The sequence below is a fragment of the Aotus nancymaae genome, unplaced genomic scaffold (assembly GCF_030222135.1).
Source record: "Aotus nancymaae isolate 86718 unplaced genomic scaffold, 86718_ANA_hifiasm-v0.15.2.pri h1tg000064l_0, whole genome shotgun sequence".
NCBI lineage: Eukaryota > Metazoa > Chordata > Mammalia > Primates > Aotidae > Aotus > Aotus nancymaae.
The window spans coordinates 5,552,932-5,571,535 of NW_026988478.1; the positions used below are offsets into that span (position 1 = coordinate 5,552,932).

General features: G+C 39.3%; 1 protein-coding gene across 10 annotated transcripts in view; it reads left to right on the forward strand.

Annotated features, from left to right (window-relative positions):
* The window catches only part of AKAP13 (A-kinase anchoring protein 13), a 248,043-nt gene that overhangs the window by 184,579 nt on the left and 44,860 nt on the right, over positions 1 to 18,604 (forward strand). For all 10 annotated transcript variants that reach the window (XM_064366197.1, XM_064366198.1, XM_064366200.1 and 7 more), the window contains 3 exons: positions 1,218 to 1,272; positions 3,492 to 3,624; positions 12,106 to 12,280. In XM_064366197.1, coding sequence (XP_064222267.1) covers positions 1,218 to 1,272; positions 3,492 to 3,624; positions 12,106 to 12,280 — 363 coding nt within the window. The remainder of the gene's footprint in view (positions 1 to 1,217; positions 1,273 to 3,491; positions 3,625 to 12,105; positions 12,281 to 18,604) is intronic.

An 18,604-nucleotide genomic window follows, 5' to 3' on the forward strand; every position in this document is an offset into this window, starting at 1 on the left:
ATTACAAAAGTGTATGCCACCATGTGTGGCTAAGTTTTGTATTTTTAGTAGAGAGGGGGTTTTGCCATGTTGGTCAGGCTGGTCTCGAACTCCTGACCTCAAGTGATCCGCCCACCTCAGCTTCCCAGAGTGCTGGGATTACAGGCGTGAGCCACCGTGCCTGGCCCAAATCCTGGTAATCTGGTTGTAGAACATCTTCAAATCTGTATCAGATTAAAATTTTGCTCACAGTCATCTCAGAGATCCTTGAAACCAACCTCAAGGAGAAAGGAAGGGGTTTTGTCTGCGTCGTTAACAATAGTGATACAGAGTAACCTTTGTTTCCCTGAAGTATACATGGAAATAGTTCTATAGCTTATCTCCTGAAAACTGAAAAGCATTTGTCACTGTGACTGAGGCCTTCCTCTCATCTAATTCTTCAGTAACTCAGCCTTTACTAACGTGGTGGATAAAAATAATGATAATCTTTCTTCTGGTTTTTCTTCATATTGCCCTATTGGGCATAGTCTTAGAATTTTCATGACCTGAGGCAGTTTATGATCCAGTAGTTGTGGAAGGAAGAAGTATGCTTTTGCCTCATTCTTTTTTATCTCTATTAGCCTGGAAAGGACTTAGCCTTCTGTTTTATCTTCCTCATTTCACAGATGAGGAAATGAAATCCAAAGGTCTCATCCCAAATTAGTGACAGGCCCAAGACTTGATAATCAGCTTTGATGCTCTTTCCTGTTTGCTAATCTGTTTCTAGAAATTATCATGAAATTATTAGCGATGAGCTAGATCTTTAGTATAGAAACATATAAAAGCAGGATTAACAGGGATAAAATATGATATTTAATTTCCTGTTTTGTATTCTTCCTATGATGTCATCTCAGGAGGACAGTTTGTGTAAACTGAAGATTGATAAGAACTGGAATTAAACATGCTTCATATGTGTTTAAGCATTAGAAAAAGTTATTTGGAGTCTTTTCAATTACTTGAATCCTGGATTAAACTTATTTTCTTTATGGGAAATTCACTGCCTACTTGTGGTTCTAATTTGAGGGTTTCAAGCTTAATTTTTCCTTCTTTCAAACCTTTAGAAGGAGGAGGTGCCATGTGCTGATGTTGACATGCTGTTTTTGCTTTAGCTGTGTCATTGTGAATTTTTAAGTATTCTACCCACCACCAGTGTTAAATGTTTTGGTTCTAACTTTTCCTCTGCCTTTTCTGTTTTCTAGATTCACGGCCCTTCCACAGTACCTTCCACAATACCAGTGCTAATGTGACTGAGAGGTATTATAGACTTGTTTTGTTACTCCTTTTTTCAGAAATAAAATGAAGGAAATTTAAGATCTGTTAGGCCATTTAATTATATAAACTAAGTTAATTAAGCTTATTGGGTTCTTCTTTGAGTGATAAATTTGGAATAATGATTAAAAGTGGTTTTGTAATGAAGGCTATATCTTTTAAAGTTAATGTCTTCAATAGTTTTCTACTTCTATTAATTACACTGTCCTCAGGATAAAAATTATTGTTTGCATTTATTGATGTGAGGGTACACTATTATTTGACTTTATGAACTTGCGCACACTTTACTTATGGGGAGTTTTCATTCCTAAATCTAATAGTCTAACAGCATTTTGTGTCATATTAGTGTCTGTGTGTTTGCACATTTTATAATACTCTTAGCTGTTTTAAGCTTTAAAGCTGTGTTCTTCTGTATGGATGTAAATGGTACACAGCTTTGTCAAAGTAAATTGTTTCTTTACTTGACAGCAAGCGAAAAACTTCAGTTCTGAGTCATTTTTGTTTTCATGCTTATGAGACTGAATATTCTACTTGAAGCATAATTGGGGTTCCTATGGCTGCCCTGCAATTTTTTTTGAGTTGATCTTCCTTTTCACAGAGGCATCAGTTGTGATTCTGATTCAGAATCCTTGCAATGAATGCTTCTCTTTGCACTGCTTTTATAGCTTATTTATTCTTTCTCCTTTCTAGAGCAGTGGTTTTTTTTTTTTACCATTTCCCCTTTATCTTAAAAATAGACTGCTTTGTTTTGTAAACAACACATATATAAATAAACTCTGACTGCTGACAGGACCCCTTATGGTGCTGCTTCTGCCTGCAGCCTGCCCTGTCACAGAGGCTCTAGAGGCAAACACTGCTGTTCTATGGGAAAGTTCTAAAATAACTATTCTAGAACACCTTAGCAAAGTAATATAAATGGATGCCTTTTCTATATGATGAATTATTTATTCAAATGCCCAGCTTTTTTTTTTGGACACAGAGTCTCACTGTGTCACCCAGGCTGGAGTACAGTGGCACAATCTTGGCTCACTGCAACCTCCACCTCCCAGGTTCGACTTACTCTCCTGCCTCAGCTTCTTGGGTAGCCGGAACTACAGGCACGTACCACCACACTCAGTTAATTTTTGTATTTTTTAGTAGAGACAGCATTTCACCATGTTGGTGAGGCTGGTCTTGAACTCCTGACCTCAAGTGATCCACCCGCCTTGGCCTTCCAAAGTGCTGGGATTATAGGCATGATCCACCGCGCCCAGCCCAAATGCCCAGCATTTAAGAAAATCAACCATTGCAAGTTTCCTAAGTTAGAACATATCCATCCTGATGGACTTAGATTTTATGTGGGCTTCTTCAACAGATGGATCAGTAAATCTGAATCTACGTAAAGCTCCTAAAATGGATTCTTTAATTCTGCCTGCTATTCAGTATGTTCCCTCCTAAAATTGAACCTAGCTGCATGGACCATTCCACAGTCTTGATTGTCCAGTGTGCCAAAAGGCTAGAAAAGAGTTGTGATATCTACCATTAAGGAACTTGGATATGTAGTCAGTCATAAGATTACTTGGTTTGCAACCCCTATTAACAAATGCCCTGCCATTCTTTTACATATATGGGTTTCATTTCAAGCACCTATTTGTTGCAAAGGAGTTTGTAGATTGAGTGCTATTGTAGGTGAATAGATTCCATATAACATAATTCTTGAATGATTGATAGGCTCTTTTTAACATGAGATCACTGAAAAATCCATAATTAAAACATTAACAATGAGCCAGGCAGTAGCTCATGCCTATGATCCCAGCACTTTGGGAGCCTCAGGTGGAAGGATTGCATGAGGCCAGGAGTTCAAAATCAGCCTGGGCAACAGAGCAAGACCCCATCTCTACAAAAAAATAATTGGAAAATAGCCATACGTGGTGGCATGTGCCTTTAGTCCCAGCTTACTCTAGAGGCTGAGGCAGGAAGATTGCGTGAGCTCAGGAGTTGAAGGCTGCTATGAGCTATTACCACACCACTCACAGCAAGACTCTGTCTCTAAAACAAATAAACAAAAAACATTAGTGATGGAAACTTAGACAAGTTTTGATAACAGAACCTGGGCATTGTGGCGTACTCTATAAAAAGCCATTCAGCAGCCTTCGTCTACATTTTATTCTGCTTCTCACTTGTGTAGTCCTTTAAAAAAATTCAATCTTCTTGTTTTTATTTAGTATAACAGAAGAGAACTATGATTTCCTGCCACCATGTCCCTCCAAGAAAGATTTTGAAGGGAAGAGTGGAACAAAAGTGAGTCGTACATTCAGCTACATCAAGAATAAAATGTCCAGCAGTAAGAAGAGCAAAGTAAGTATTGGCTGTGGGCATTGCTTGTGAGCACCACAGTCGGCCCTCAGTAGGATCCCGTCACAGCCTGCATGACACCAAAACTGGCTGAATCATGGAGACCTAAATGGAAATAAATTCAGAATTACTCTCTAAAATCGCCTAATATTTAAAGGAAAATAACAAGAAGTGGAACTACCAGTTACTGAGTTTTTACTATATGCTAAGTGCTTTCTATATATTGTCTTATTTAACCCTTTCAACAACCCTATCAGGTAGGTATTATCTCTCTTTTCTAAAACTGAGATACCTTACCAAGGATGTTTCTCTAATGTGAGAAGTAGTTCAAACCAGATCTCTTTGGTTTCAAACCCCATATTCTCATTAAACCACAGTGCTTAAATCTGTGATATCAGTTTAAATGCAACAGAAAGGATTTTATGCCAAGATCAAAGGATTGAAAATATTTATATTTGGATTTAGAGGGAAGAATGATTATCCCACAAAAGATTACAAGAACTTTTAACACTAATATGATTTCTTAGATCTATTTCTAAGTAGGAACATTTTAGAATATATTCTCTTAGTGCTTAGGAGATTAAATATTTAAACTAAGTCTGTGTGTGTATATGTGTGTGTCTATGTCTGTGTGTATGTATAGACAACTCCACTGTATTACCCAGGCCAGAATGCAGTGGTGTGATCATGGCTCACTACAGTCTTGAACTGCCAGGCTCAAGCAGTCTCCTGCCTCCCACCTTAGCCTCCCGTGTAGCCAGGACTGCAGTCATGTGCCATCATGCTGAGCTATGTTTAAATTTTTTTTGTAGAGATGAAGTCTTGCTGTTTTGTCCTGGCTGGTCTAACTCCTTACCTTAAGCAGTCCTCCGGCTGCAGCCTCCCAAAACACCGGGTGTGATCCACCGTGCCCAGCCTAAAGTAACACTTTTTATCTGGTTACTTTTTACATGCTCATTATAGGATTCTTCAAAATACAAAAGTAAAAGAATGAAAATATCCTGTAGTAACCCCACTTAGACATAAGTATGCTTAATGTTTTGTTTTATATAGTTCTAATCTTTTTAAAAAATGTATTTTGAAAAGAAAGGAAGAAAAGAAGTTCACTTTATTATACTGATTCCCAGTGCTAAACCCAAACTGATTCCAAATATTTCAAGTCCATGGGGAAAAACTTTTCACCTCTCATACTGTATTAATCTACCCACAACACCCTCTAACAAAATAAAGACAGAAGTAGATAAACATTTGAAATCGGTTAAGGAACTCTTGCAAGGAATCACTCTGTGTGTGTGTGTGTGTGTGTGTGTGTGTGTGTGTGTGTGTCTGTGTGTGTAAAAGGGCATCGCCTCCTCCCTCACATAACAAGGTACACTAAGCTTCTGAAGCCCTCAGTTCAGTGGGTTGATGGAAGTATAACCAAAGTATTTTACCATGTTTTGTAAGATCTCTTTCTTTAGCAGATACATTCAAAAAAAATTTTTCACAAAACCTGCCACAAGAGTTGTGTTTTCTCTTTATTTCTCCTATTCAGGTACAGAATGGAGAAGAAGTAGGCAATCAGGGAGAGATGCAAAGAGTCTAGCAAATTATTTCTAGCATAGTCACATACTTGTTAACTTCAGACTCAGCCTTGTTTTATAATTCAAAAAAAAGAAAACGAAGGTCAAAGAGTAGAATTCTTTACCAGTATTCTATATATTTACATATTGTCAGCCAGGCTTAAAGTAGAGCCTTAGCTATTTTACTTATCACTGCTGACTTGGATACTAGTTGATATCAACAAAAGAAAATCCCCTTGGACAGATCTATATAAATTAGCCAAGTATTATTAAATGATTTGTATGGTCTTAGCATTCCACTAGGTGCTAACAGGCATCTAAGAGAACTAAAGCTCATAGTCTTGACCTTGAAGAACTTTGTGATCTAGTTTGGATGCATTCAAAATGTTTCTGCTGTTTTTTGTTTTGCTTTTAAACTGCTGAATCTTGTCTTCCAACAAGCTTTTAATGGAAGACCGGTAAATACATGGTGATTCTTCCTTCCTATCCATCTCCCCAATGTCATGGATTTTTGGGACAGAGCAATGAATATACCATGATCTTATGGATGAAGTAGAACACACATATGATGGGGGAAAAAAAACAATGTAAGATGGAATTTAGAAACTGGACCCTGACCTTTAAAAAAGTCTCATCCTAGCCTCCTTTTATGTTTTTACAATTTTACAACTGAAGCAAGAGACATAGGCTTCAAGTCACACAACCTCTGTGATCTGACTTCCAGGAAGTAGTACTCATCATTTTGTGCTTCAATAAAATGTTACTATACAGTAATTTTTTTCTTTTAACTTTTTTAATCTGGAGGGACTGGAGTTTGCTAGGAGGGAGTGAGCAGAAAGGACAGGAGAAAACATACTTTATGTTAGAGTGAAATCTGTGATCACTGGTGGAAACTGTTTAGTATCAGTTGACTTCTTGCCTTTGATGATCTCCTTTGTCAAAATGACAACACTCTTTTGCAATTGAGATTGGTTCCTCTTTCAGACTTGGCTTCAAGATTTGATATTTTGGGGCCATACTGTCTTTAGCCGTGGAAACCAAAAAATTAACGAATCCATAATCCTGGATTGCAGTCCATTTCCCTTTACCAAGTGTTCAGAGTGTCCCAATGGCACCGTAAGTCACCTTTTATAGTAAATTGTTATTAGCTCACTTTTAGATAAAATTGGAACAACTCGGCTTTTGTCAATGTAGCAAAAGATGGTTTAAAAAAAAAATGGCGGGGAGCCTGGACACAGTGGTATGCACCTGTAATCCCAGTACTTTGAGGCTGAGATGAGAAGATCTCTTAAGGCCAAGAGTTCAAGGTCAGCCTGGGCAGCATAGTGAGACCTCATCTCTACAAAAACATTGTGAAAATTAGCTGGGTGTAGTGGCACACCTGTAGTCCTAGCTACTTAGGAGGCTGAGGCAAGAGGATGACTTGAGCCCAGGAGTTCAAGGCTGCAGTAAGCTGTATATACACCAGCCTGGGCGATGGAGCAAGACCCTGTCTCTTAAAAAAAAACAAAAAAGAGAAATAGTAAAGCAGTATATTTTGTGTTGTTACATTAAATACCCTGTCTCACTGTGCTGTGTATCCACATGGAGTTTTACCATACAGAAGTACTGTATTTTCTAAATGATAATATAAAAATTAATAAATACTAAATTTTCTTAGCATAGCGATGCGAACTTTAATCTTGTTCTTAACTATTGAATTATGTTACTTCTTCATAATGTTAACGAATTTAAAGTGCTACTATGGATGTTGACACTGATTTTTCTACAAAAATGATAAATTTTCAGTTTTTAAAAATTGTTTTTTAAATAGATGCTATGAGAGACCATCTGACCCATTTGTTTTATTAATCCGCTATACAATAAAACTAGACCTACATCTTTTAAAGGAAAAATTTAAGCGTCTACTGAATATAATATTAAAATGCCACCTTTAATTCTTAGAAAAGTGTCTGCTTTCTATTCCTGATGTATATATGTATATATCTTTATGAAAATAGATTATTGCAACGGCAGTTTCAAAGCAGTAAAGGAAAGAAAAAAAATAGATTATAATGATTAACCTAAATTTTATTCAGTTGTATAATTATGATCATAAACAGTTCTTAAACATATCCAAAGAAGCCAACAGCCAGTAGGCAATAAACTGTTCACATTTCCAGGAGAGTAACATATTTTGTCTGGAGCACTGAGTTTTGTATAGAAACTTAAGAAATTGAGTCCTTGATCCTATGTCCTTTTGAGAATTATCAACAACTGGCATAAGTGATTAGATTAGATAAAGTATATTGAATGATTTTGTCGAAGACAGGCTAAACAGGAAGTATAACAGGAAGACTGGCAGTTTCTGCTTTTGTCTTAGTATCTTTGAGAGATAGTGCTGATTCTTGCTTAGTAAGTTTGCATGTTTCAGAGGATTTAAACACTCTGTATGCATGATGTTTGAGTTCACAAAGAGAGTGGAGTGACCTCTTTAAACCATCCTATCACACTGGTTTTCTTTTTTCTAAACCTCAGTTACTTTTGCACCAACCTAATACTAAGCTTTCCTCTTTGTAGGCAAACGAGTTGGTTAGAAATGTTTTAAACAAATCCATTGACTGGAAGTAGGTATTTTTGAGTGCACGGGTTAGATTCTTACATAGCCACAAATACTACATGACTTCATAACAGGACATTCAGTTACAGCTCCTAGGTCCTATGGTCTGTTTAAAAAAGAGCTGTACCCATCGGCCTTTCAGAAGGTCCTCCCAGTGTAGTGTTGACAAAGACTTCAGTCAATGTTAAATATAACTCTCATTCCTTCTTTGATTAAAGATCTGTAACATGACAGTTGTTTGATCATATCATGTTTTCACAGTTGTCCAAAGTGTTCTGATTCTTTTTAATTGTAGTTACATGTATAAAGGGGTATTTTTGGAAAAGTGAAGAATCCTCTTTCATAGTGTCCCAGTGCAGTTGTTACCTGCATCTATCCCTGTTAAATACCGTTAGCTTGTTTCCCCAGCACACAGATCAAGCATTTTGCCAGTTGTTAAACATGGAAAAGTCAAACTTCAGAAAACAGCTAGTCACCACTTTACCACAGGTGACTTCACTAAGAAGTTTTGTTATGAAACTCACTGCAATTTATAAAATGAGTATTTTTAAATAGATAAGATGTGTTCCTTAACTTCCCTTGTAAAAACTTGGCTTCAAACCTTGCTAGAGTTCTTACATTGCCGCTTAAGCACTGTCCACACACACTGTTTTTGGGGGGAATGGGTTTTGTTTCATTTCCTGTATCCTTTGTAATAAGGATTGTTGGCTTTACCAGCAGCATTCAAACAGTTAAGACTGTCTTAAGGAAACAAGCAGCCTCAGCCCTCCCTCCTTCCCTTTCTCAACCAGTCTCTGGCTTCCTCTTACGGTTTCACTAATGGCAGCTCAAAGCTGCTGAGCTCTGCCTTGACGGCATGCACCCCCGCTTCTGTGAGAGCACATTTCCTGGAATGGGGGTCGAGTCATGTCGATAAAATGGGGTCGGTTTCATGAAATACCCCACATAACAGTGAGATTCATAGGACCAAAGCATGGGGAGGTAAGAGCCTGACTTCTTTAAAGCACTAAATTCTAAGAAACACAGAAAGGGGCAGTGGAGTTAGTTGTTTTGTTTTGTTTCTATCCTGGGAAGAAGTAATTTGGATTGTTGCAAAGGGAAACTATTTCTTATTTATTCAGATTTGAAGAGCATTGCAAGGCTTGAGAGGAAAAGCTACTTGCCATAAAAGATTTTTTAAACTATTACAGTATGCTTTACCTTTCCTGAGCAAAAAATCAGATGCTTTTCCGTTTAACATTTTATGCATGGAGAAACCTTTAGCAAAATTTAGTTAAAAGAAAGAAATTATTTGAAAAAACTCAAATTTTGTTGTTGATTATTATTAAAGTTTTATGTACTTTAGCGGTTACCAGTTTTCACTCAGAACAGTTTCCTGTTTTGTAAAGTGAAGGAGTTTTTCTCTCTTCCTCTCTCGTTATTTTTTATAGTTTAAAAGTGTAGTAATTTGGCCCTAGAGTGTTCATTATATGTATTTTATTAACAAAAGGCTTCACATGCATCATAGATCTAGCAAATATTTACCATTTCATTACAGTGGATGGGTTCTGAACAGAAAGTCAGAACACCTGGATTCCTATTTTGACTGTGCCGATCATTTGTCGTGTGACCCTTTGCAAGTCAACCAACCTCTCCAGTCCCTGGCAGTGTAGTGCAGTGCATGAGAGCTGAACTTTACAGTCAGCCAGATCTGAATCTTAATTTCAGCTTGGGGAATTATTGGCGTGTAGTCTCAAACGTGTTATTAAACATCTCTAAACTTCCATCTCTTAAGATGTAAAATGGAGATAATACCTAGTACTCAATTAATTGGGTTGTTGTGAGAAAATACATGTAAATTGTTTATTACAGTGCTTAGCACGTAGTAACTGTTCAGATTTTTAGCTGTTTTCTCTTTATCCTCTGCATTGTCAAATGGGAAGCATCATGCTCACCCTGCCCACTTCAGAGTTACTGAGTCAGATGAAATGATGTATGTAGAAGACATGGATTCAAAATGTAAGGCATTTAGTAGTTGTCATGATCACTAACTTGAGACACCCATTTTTCTGTAATTTTTTTAGGACATAACAGTAGTATTGGCAATAGGTAAAATCTCCTACCTCTGTGAATGGTAGTTCTTTGTAGTCCAGTTGGTCCAAAAGGAAATTATTCCATTGATACTAATTTACCAGCCAAGTAATGTGCAAACAGTGCTTCTAAAGGACCTTTTATGGAGAGTATGGCTATATCCCCGTGGTCCTGGCCTCCTCAGAATGGTATCCACCTGAAATGTCCCTGATTGCTTTAGGTGTTTAATTAAGGACCCAACACTCATCAGTAGTTCAAGTTTTCAGGGTTTGAATTCTTTTCCATTCTTCATGACTGTAAGCTTTAATAACAGTCTCTCTTAGATTGTGGCTTGATGTCATGTGAGTCCTCTGCTTTTGGTCTGTCTCTAGAACATTTCTGACATTCTTAAGTTGTTCTTGAGGTGACATGGCCAAAGTAATCTGGCACTTAGAGCTCCTGACTCCCAGCCCAGTGCTTCACTGGTCACCCAGTCTGATCTCTCCTTTTCTGGTGTCCCTTGCGCTTTATATCTGGTCCAGTTATGGCCTGCTTAGTAATTGGAAGCACCTGGGCAGTGGCTGGCACACAGGAAGAACAAAATGACTATCAGTTTCTGTTGCCACTCTGACAAGTGAGGGAAGACCACAGGTAAGAAAGGAGCTTCGCAAAAGAGGTCAGAGAATACATCTTACGAAGCTTATCTTTCCAACCTAAGGACACTGCCTGCTTTTCCTGCCTTCCTGCGCCCCTAGGTACTCAGGGTACAGGAGTGAGTGAGCTGCTAGGCCTTGAGACTTCTTTTCCTGGTACCCCATTTTCTTAAAGAAAGTGACCCTGTTGTTAACTAGCTTGAGGGACAACAAAGGCAGTTTTTGAGGAGAATTATTATTAGTATTATTTTTTTGAGATGGAGTCTTGCTCTGTCACCTAAACTGGAGTGCAGTGGCACCATCTTGGCTCGCTGCAACCCCTGCTTCCTGGGTTCAAGCAATTCTCCTGCCTCAGCCTCCCAAGTAGCTGGGATTACAGGCACCCACCACCACACCTGGCTAATTTTTGTATTTTTAGTAGAGATGGGGTTTCACCATGTTGGCCAGGCTGATCTTGAACTCCTGACCCCAGGTAATCCGTCCGCCTCGGCCTCACAAAGTGCTTGGATTACAGGCATGAGCCACCACGCCCAGCCAAGAAAAATTATTAACAAAGCTCCTTCCTGTCAACTGCGCATTCTCCTATCCTCCCTGCCCTGCACCGTCGTCCTTCAGCCAATCCCCAATTTCTTTCATCTTCCTGGCTCACATCAAAACTTCCTTTCTTTTACTGCAAGCAGTACCTTTCCATGTTGGCTTAGGAGAGTAATGAGCTAGTGAAACTCATTTCCAGTAAATTATGACTAATTATTATATTGCTAAGCATTATTGTGTATTCATTGTATGCCATAAAAAACATACGAGATGGGTACTTATTCCCATTTGAAAAATGAGAAAACTGAGGCTCAGAGAAATAATTTACCCAAGATTAGGCCATTACCGAGAAGTAGTAGCAGAATCTGAATCTGAACCAAGGTCTGGCACCATTGTCTGTGTTCTTAACCACTGTGCGGTTTTCCAGCCTCCCCCTCTCATCAGTCTCCTCTTGCCAGTTTGAAAATTAGGCCAAAATTAATATTTATAAACCTTAAAATTCTAATTAGCAAAGACTGAAAATGTGTATGTGGAGCATATTTAATATTTGTGACTAACGTAAAAGAGAAAACTTCATAGATACCCCCTCATTTAGGGATATGCGATTGATGTGAGAAAGTTAGAGAGGAGCCTTGGTAATTTTTCATGCCGCCCAGGCATCTTTCTTCCCCTCAGACCAGTCCCAGAATTGCTACCACTCTTTCTTCCCTCTGACAAGCTGACCCTAAACGCATGGCTTTCTTCCTGCGTGGACTGTGGTGTGGCTTGCTAAGGAAGGACTGTGCTGAGGCTCTCAGAATCCTCTTTGCAGGCCATTGTGTCTGTCAGTAGAAATAACCACTGAATAAGCCACTGCCGGGACTGTTCAGCCTGCTCAGTTTTCATGTGAATTTTCTAATGTATCTTGCATGCCAACATCTTAATTTAAAAAAACAAAAAACAAAAAAACTTTGCCTAGAATTTTGTTTCTCACTCTTGTCCAAAATAGTCACCAGCCACTGTTGATCACATGGCATCCGGGTACCCAGGTAAGGAGAAGGCCCTTCAGTGTACAAGTAACTGTGGATTCTTTTCTTTTGTTTGGCAGGAAAAAGAAAAAGAAAAAGATAAGATTAAGGAGAAGGAGAAAGATTCTAAAGACAAAGAGAAAGATAAGAAGACTCTCAACGGGCACACTTTCAGTTCCATTCCTATTGTGGGTCCCATCAGCTGTAGCCAGTGTATGAAGCCTTTCACCAACAAAGATGCCTACACTTGTGCAAGTAAGAGATATGCTTCTTCCTCTCATAAGATGGAACTCTCTTGGCTCAGGGAAGCTCATTTCTAGTTTCCTGTCCACCCCACTCTTTATCTGTTCCTCATTTATGTGGAGAAGTAACCCTTTTTATATCTCTCTTTAGACATGATAAAACAAATAAATTCTAGATATGTAATATACACCCAGTATTTTTTTCAGACAGCCTCAATTTCAAATACAAACGGTCCCTAAGTTAAGATGGTTCAACTTAGAATGTTTTAACTTTACAGTGGTTTGAAACAATATCCATTCAGTAGAAACTGTACTTTGAGTACCCATACACCCATTCTGCTTTACACTTTCATTGCAGTATTCAATAAATTATATGATATAGTCAACACTTGATCATAAAATTGGCTTTGTGTTAGATGATTTTGGCCAACTATAATATAAGTGTTTTGACCTTGTGTGTTTACGATAGACCAGGCTAAGCTATGATGTCCAGAAGGTTAGGTGTATTTAAATGCATTTTGACTTAGAGTATTTTCAACTTACGACTGGTTTATGTGGTTGTAGCCTCATTGAAAGCTGAGGAGTGTTTGCATTCTGTTCTATGATCTCTAAACCACTACACTTTTTTTGTTTTGTTTTGTTTGTTTTTGAGATGGAGTTTTGCTGTTGTTGCCCAGGCTGGAGTACAATGGCGTGATCTGGGCTCACTGCAACCTCTGCCTCCCAGGTTCAAGCAATTCTCCTGCCTCAGCCTCCCAAGTAGCTGGGATTACAGCCGTGCGCCACCATGCCCAGCTAATTTTTTGTATTTTTAATAGAGACGGAGTTTCTCCATGTTGGTCAGTCTGGTGTCAAATGCCCGACATCAGGTGATCCACCTGCCTTGGCCTCCCAAAGTGCTGAGATTACAAGCATGAGCCACTGCGCCTGGCCCAGTACATGTTTTAAAAGTCTGTGGTCAGCATCAAAATTTTCCATTGCCCCAAACCCTAAAGCTACTCAGTGGCCTTTCGTTAGATCATATGTGCCTGTTTTTATTCTGTTACTTTGGTGTATGCTTTAACCATTACCAACATTAAGCCATAGCTACTGCCAAGAAAGAGTACGTCCATGCACAGAGACATTCTGTGCTGACCTGCTGAAAGCCAGGTCTGCTAACAGAGCATGGTTCCTGGTTTCGATAAGACACTCTCAGGCAGGAGTTGCTTAACTTTTTCCATACAAGAACAGATAAAAAGTGTCTTAGGCGTGAGCCAGATGGTCTCTGTCACAATTCTTGAACGCAGCAGTTGCAGTACAAAAGCAACCGTAGACAATACGTAAACCAGTGAGTGTGATTCCAATAAGTCTTCACTTATATATAGTGAAAATTGAATTTCATAAAACTTTTTGTTATGTAATAATCTTCTGTGTTTTTTGTTTTTTGTGTTTTTGATGAAATCTTACTCTTGTCGCCTGGGCTGGGGTGCAGTGATACAATCTTGGCTCACTGCAGCCTCCATCTCCCAGGTTCAAGCGATTCTCCTGCCTCAGCCTCTTATGTAGCTGGGATTACAGGCGCCCACCACTATGCCCAGCTAATTTTTGTATTTTTAGTAGAGACAGGGTTTTGCCATGTTGGCCAGGCTGGTCTCGAACTCCTGACCTCATGATCCACCTGCCTCAGCCTCCCACAGTGCTAGGATTACAGGTGTGAGCCACCACACCCTGCATCTTTCGATTTTTAAAAACTATGTAAAATGTAAAAATTATTCTTAGTTCATGGGCTATACAAAACTAGACTTCAACCCACATTTAGCCCACAGACCATAATTTGTACAGTTTTCCTCTAAGGCAATGCATCTCAAAATTTTGTCAATGCACAGATCAAAAGTAGTATTTGTAGAGCATACCAGGGTAAATCAGGGAGGCTGCTCGTGGTCAGATGTGACAATCTGGAGATCCAGCCAGCCCAGGCCCAGGCCAGTTACCCAGAAGGCTGAGGTAATTAACATAATATTATACCTATAACCAATTCAGATAAAATAGTGATGAATTCAGATGCCAAGAAGCAACTCTCAAACCATGATGTCCTGGAATCATTTTTCAGTCGTTTATGTTGGATAGGTCAAGTAATTTCTTAATAAAAATAGTTAACTTACTGAAATTTGATTTTTTTTTTTTTTTTTTTTTTTTTTTTGAGACAGAGTCTCACTAGTTGCCCAGGCTAGTCTTGAACTCCTGACATCAGATGATCCTCCTGGCTCAGTCTCCTGAGTAGCTGGTATTAGGCATGCACCACTGTGCCTGGTAGAAATTTGAAATGTTTAAAAGTGTATTTGGGCGAGGCATGGTGACTTGTTCGTATAATCACAGCTTTTTGGGAGGCCAAGGCGAGTGGATCACCTGAGGTCAGGGATTCAAAACCAGCCTGGCCAACATGACGAAACCCCGTCTCTACTAAAAATACAAAATTAGCTGGACTTGGTGGCACACATCTGTAATCTCATCTGCTCAGGAGGCTGAGGCAGGAGAATTGCTTGAACTCAGCAGGTAGTGGTTGCAGTGAGCTAAGATCACGCTGTTGCACTCCAGCCAGGGTGACAGAGCAAGACTCTGTTTCAAAAAAAGAAAAAACAAAAGTGTATTTTGACAGATTGGAAGTTATTTCTAGGATAATTTCCACTCACTTTCTTGCATGGAAGAGAAGGAGTGGAATTGGTGCTACTGTGACTTTTTGAAATGACTGACTTTATGGCACACATTCATGTAAAAGCATTTTTATGGATACTATACTTCCAAAGTAGTCAGCAACACTATTTGTTTTACTGTCCTATTTTTTCAGAAGTAACAAGAAACCATGAGAACTGTCACCCAAATCTTTTTGCATCCCTATGGGCAGATGTCACACACATTAATGTCATCCTTCTTTTGTGACTTACCAGACCTTTGAGAGCTACTACCACATAGTAATAATTTCATGTAACGTCTAGGAAACAAGAGACTGTCACCGTCCAGTATGTCTTCAGTGTTTACTTTGGAACTCAGGTTCTAATAGGATTCTTTTCTAGGACACCAGTTGAAGATCTATAGTTCAGTTTTTAGCCACCAGACAGAGTTAGCCTGTTAGTACTGGAGAATAACCTGGTTGCCTAGAGCAGTAGTCACCAAGCACTTTTTAGCATGTTCACCTATTATTAAAACGTTTTTAGCATCCTCACACAGGATACATATATCACGTAAAAAATTACACAGGAGCCCTACTATGCTGTACTTAAAAAGAGCTCATTCTAAGAATAAGAGATGTCTCAGAATTGCCATTTTCTTCTTTTCTGGTTAGTTATTAGTTATGAGAGATAGTATTGTCTGTGTTCATGACTTTGAAGGAATTTGTGTAACTCTCATTTTCATTTTATTTTAGTTGAAACCAGGTAACATAATCCATAAGCTCACTTTATTGGGTACCTGTATATTTCCATTCATCTTAACATGCTGAAAGTAAGCAAATGGGGATTATGCTTCCCTAGCCTACCTCCTGGGTGAAGAACACCCCACTCCCTCAAGAAACCTGTAACATCATATGTAAAGTGAGGCTGCCTAACATAAAGACTGAGCAAGGTACCCTTATGTCAGTTAGACATTAACTCAGTTTTTCTTTTGCGTTAAGTCAGTTTAAATAAAGAGCTGTAAAATTTTCCTCCTGTGATCCAAGGGATCGTTTTTTACATCCCTCCTTGCAATGTGCCAGTTCTTCTTTAAGGGGGAGCACTGATCTCAGAAAAATGGGAAGAGGCTGTGTTTCTTGATTGGCAGTATGAAATTAATATTCAGGGAACTTCATCAGTAAAGCAGACTAGATACCTGCCTTCTGCTATAAAATATAAAAATGCTGGATGCAATATATATATTTTTTAAATTAATGCATAACTGAACCTGCCAAATAGAAAATCCCTGAGGGACCTCAAAATCAGAGCAGGAAAGAGCATGCCCCCTCAATTGGGGTCAGGATATGTGGCCTAAGGGCATGTAGTAGGAGCTGGAACTGAGACCCCTGTATAAAAAACCCAATTTCAAGACTAACATATGGCCAGGCATGGTGGCAGACACCTGTAATCCAAGCACTTTGGAGGCCAAGGTGGGCGGATCACCTGAGCTCAGGTGTTCAAGATCACCAGCCTGACCAACATGGTGAAACCCCGTCTTTAAAAAAAAAAAAAAAAGACTAACATCCATCACGAAGTACCTTGAAAAATTCTACCCAGTGGCCTTCTGAAGCAGAAAGGAACTTTGCAGTCTACCCAGGACCCTGAGTGAGAATTCATGAATCTGGGGTCCAAATTTATACCATCTGTATGTGCTGGAACTTCAGGCTAAGAAACTTTTACAAGAGGTTTCATGAAATTCCAATTTAGGAATGACAGATCCTTGAGGGACCCAGCTTGTAGCAGATATAGAGCTGCTCCATTGGATCAGGTTGACAAAACAGTATACCCAAGGCTACTGTGGGAGGAAAAATTCTGTGACGCTGAGCTCACTACAAAAGATACATAGACGTCACATAAGGAAGTAAACTACCCAGAGGAAGAATTAGGGGATGCATATGCAAGAGATGTAGAAAATTACTAAAAGGGGCCGGGTGCGGTGGCTCATGCCTGTAATCTCAGCACTTTGGGAGACTGAGGCGGGCAGATCACAAGGTCAGGAGTTCAAGACCAGCCTTTCCAACATGGTGAAACCCCCGTCTCTACTAAAAATATGAAAATTAGCCAGGCATGGTGGCTAATGCCTATGATCCTAGCACTTTGGGAGGCAGAGGTGGGTGGATTGCCTGAGGTCAGGAGTTTGTGACTAGCCTGACAAACATAGTGAAACCCCGTCTCTACTAAAAATTGGAGAAAAAAAAAAATAGCCAGGCGTGGTGGCGGGCACCTGTAATCCCAGCTACTCAGGAGGCTGAGGCAGGAGAATCACTTGAACCCAGGAGGCAGAGGTTGCGGTGGGCCGAGATCATGCCATTGCACTCCAGCCTGGGCAACAAGAGTGAGACTCCGTCTGAAAAAAAAGCAGTTCTAAAGTATAATCTTTGGTAGTTGTTTATTGTAACATTGTTTATATTCTGGAAAAATTGAAAGCAATTGAAATATCCATCAATAAAATACAGTATTTTTTGTATATTATATAGATGGATAGGCTGATACTACAGAGAATATAGGGGCCTGTCATGGTGCCTCAAACCTGTAATACCAGCCCTTTGGGATGCCGAGGTGGGCAGATCACTTGAGGTTAGGAGTGGTGAAACCCCATCCTACTAAAAATACAAAATTAGCCAGGCATGGTGGTGGGTGCCTGTGGTTCCAACTACTCAGGAGGGTGAGACAGGAGAATTGCTTGAACTTGGGAGGCAGAGGTTGCAGTGAGCTGAGATTGAGCCATTGCACTCCAGCCTGGGTGACAGAGCAAGACTTTGTCTCAAAAAAAAAAAAAAATTTAGGACAGATCAGAGGTTGCCAAACTTTTTCTGCAAAAGAACCGATGTTATGTTAGATTTTGCAGCCCATCAGGTCTTTGTCGTGACTACTGGACTCTGTCCTTGTAGACAATGGATGTGTGTTCCAATGAAAATGTATTACAGGCCTGGCACGGTGGCTCACGCCTGTAATCCCAGCACTTTGGGAGGCCGAGGCGGGAGGATCACTTGAGGTCAGGAGTTTGAGACCAGTCTGCCCAATATGGTAAAACCCCATCTCTACTAAAAATAAATCCCAGCCACTCGGGAGGCTGAGGCAGGAGAATTGCTTGAACACAGGAGGCAGAGGTTGCAGTGAACTGAGATTGAGCCACTGCACTCCAGCCTGGGCAACAGAGCAAGACTTTGCATCAAAAAAAAAAAAAAATTATATACAAAAACAGGCTAATGGGCCTAATTCGGCCCAAGGACCATAGTATACCAAGCCTGGGAGAGATCTACAGGTACAGACAGAACTCTCCAAAACATTTTGATGAGTTGAAAAGTCAGTAAATAGAACAGTATGTATAGCATGATCCCGGTTTATAGAAAACAAATAGTAGTTTATATAAATTTACAAAAATATCTGAAAGGCTATATACCAAACTGTTAATCTGAAAAAAGAGAAATAAGCAGAAAAGGAGTTGAAGATGACTCTTTATTTTATTCTTTTATATTGTTTGAATGTTTAAACAATGTATTTATATGTTATTTGTATGTCTAAAAACAAAATGGAAACATTGGACCACTGATAGTTTCAAAGGTTTTTCTAGTTATTTATCAGCTGATCTCTGATGAAAGCACAAAATAGATGGTATTTGATTCGAGAATTTAATGGACAAAGCAGAATTA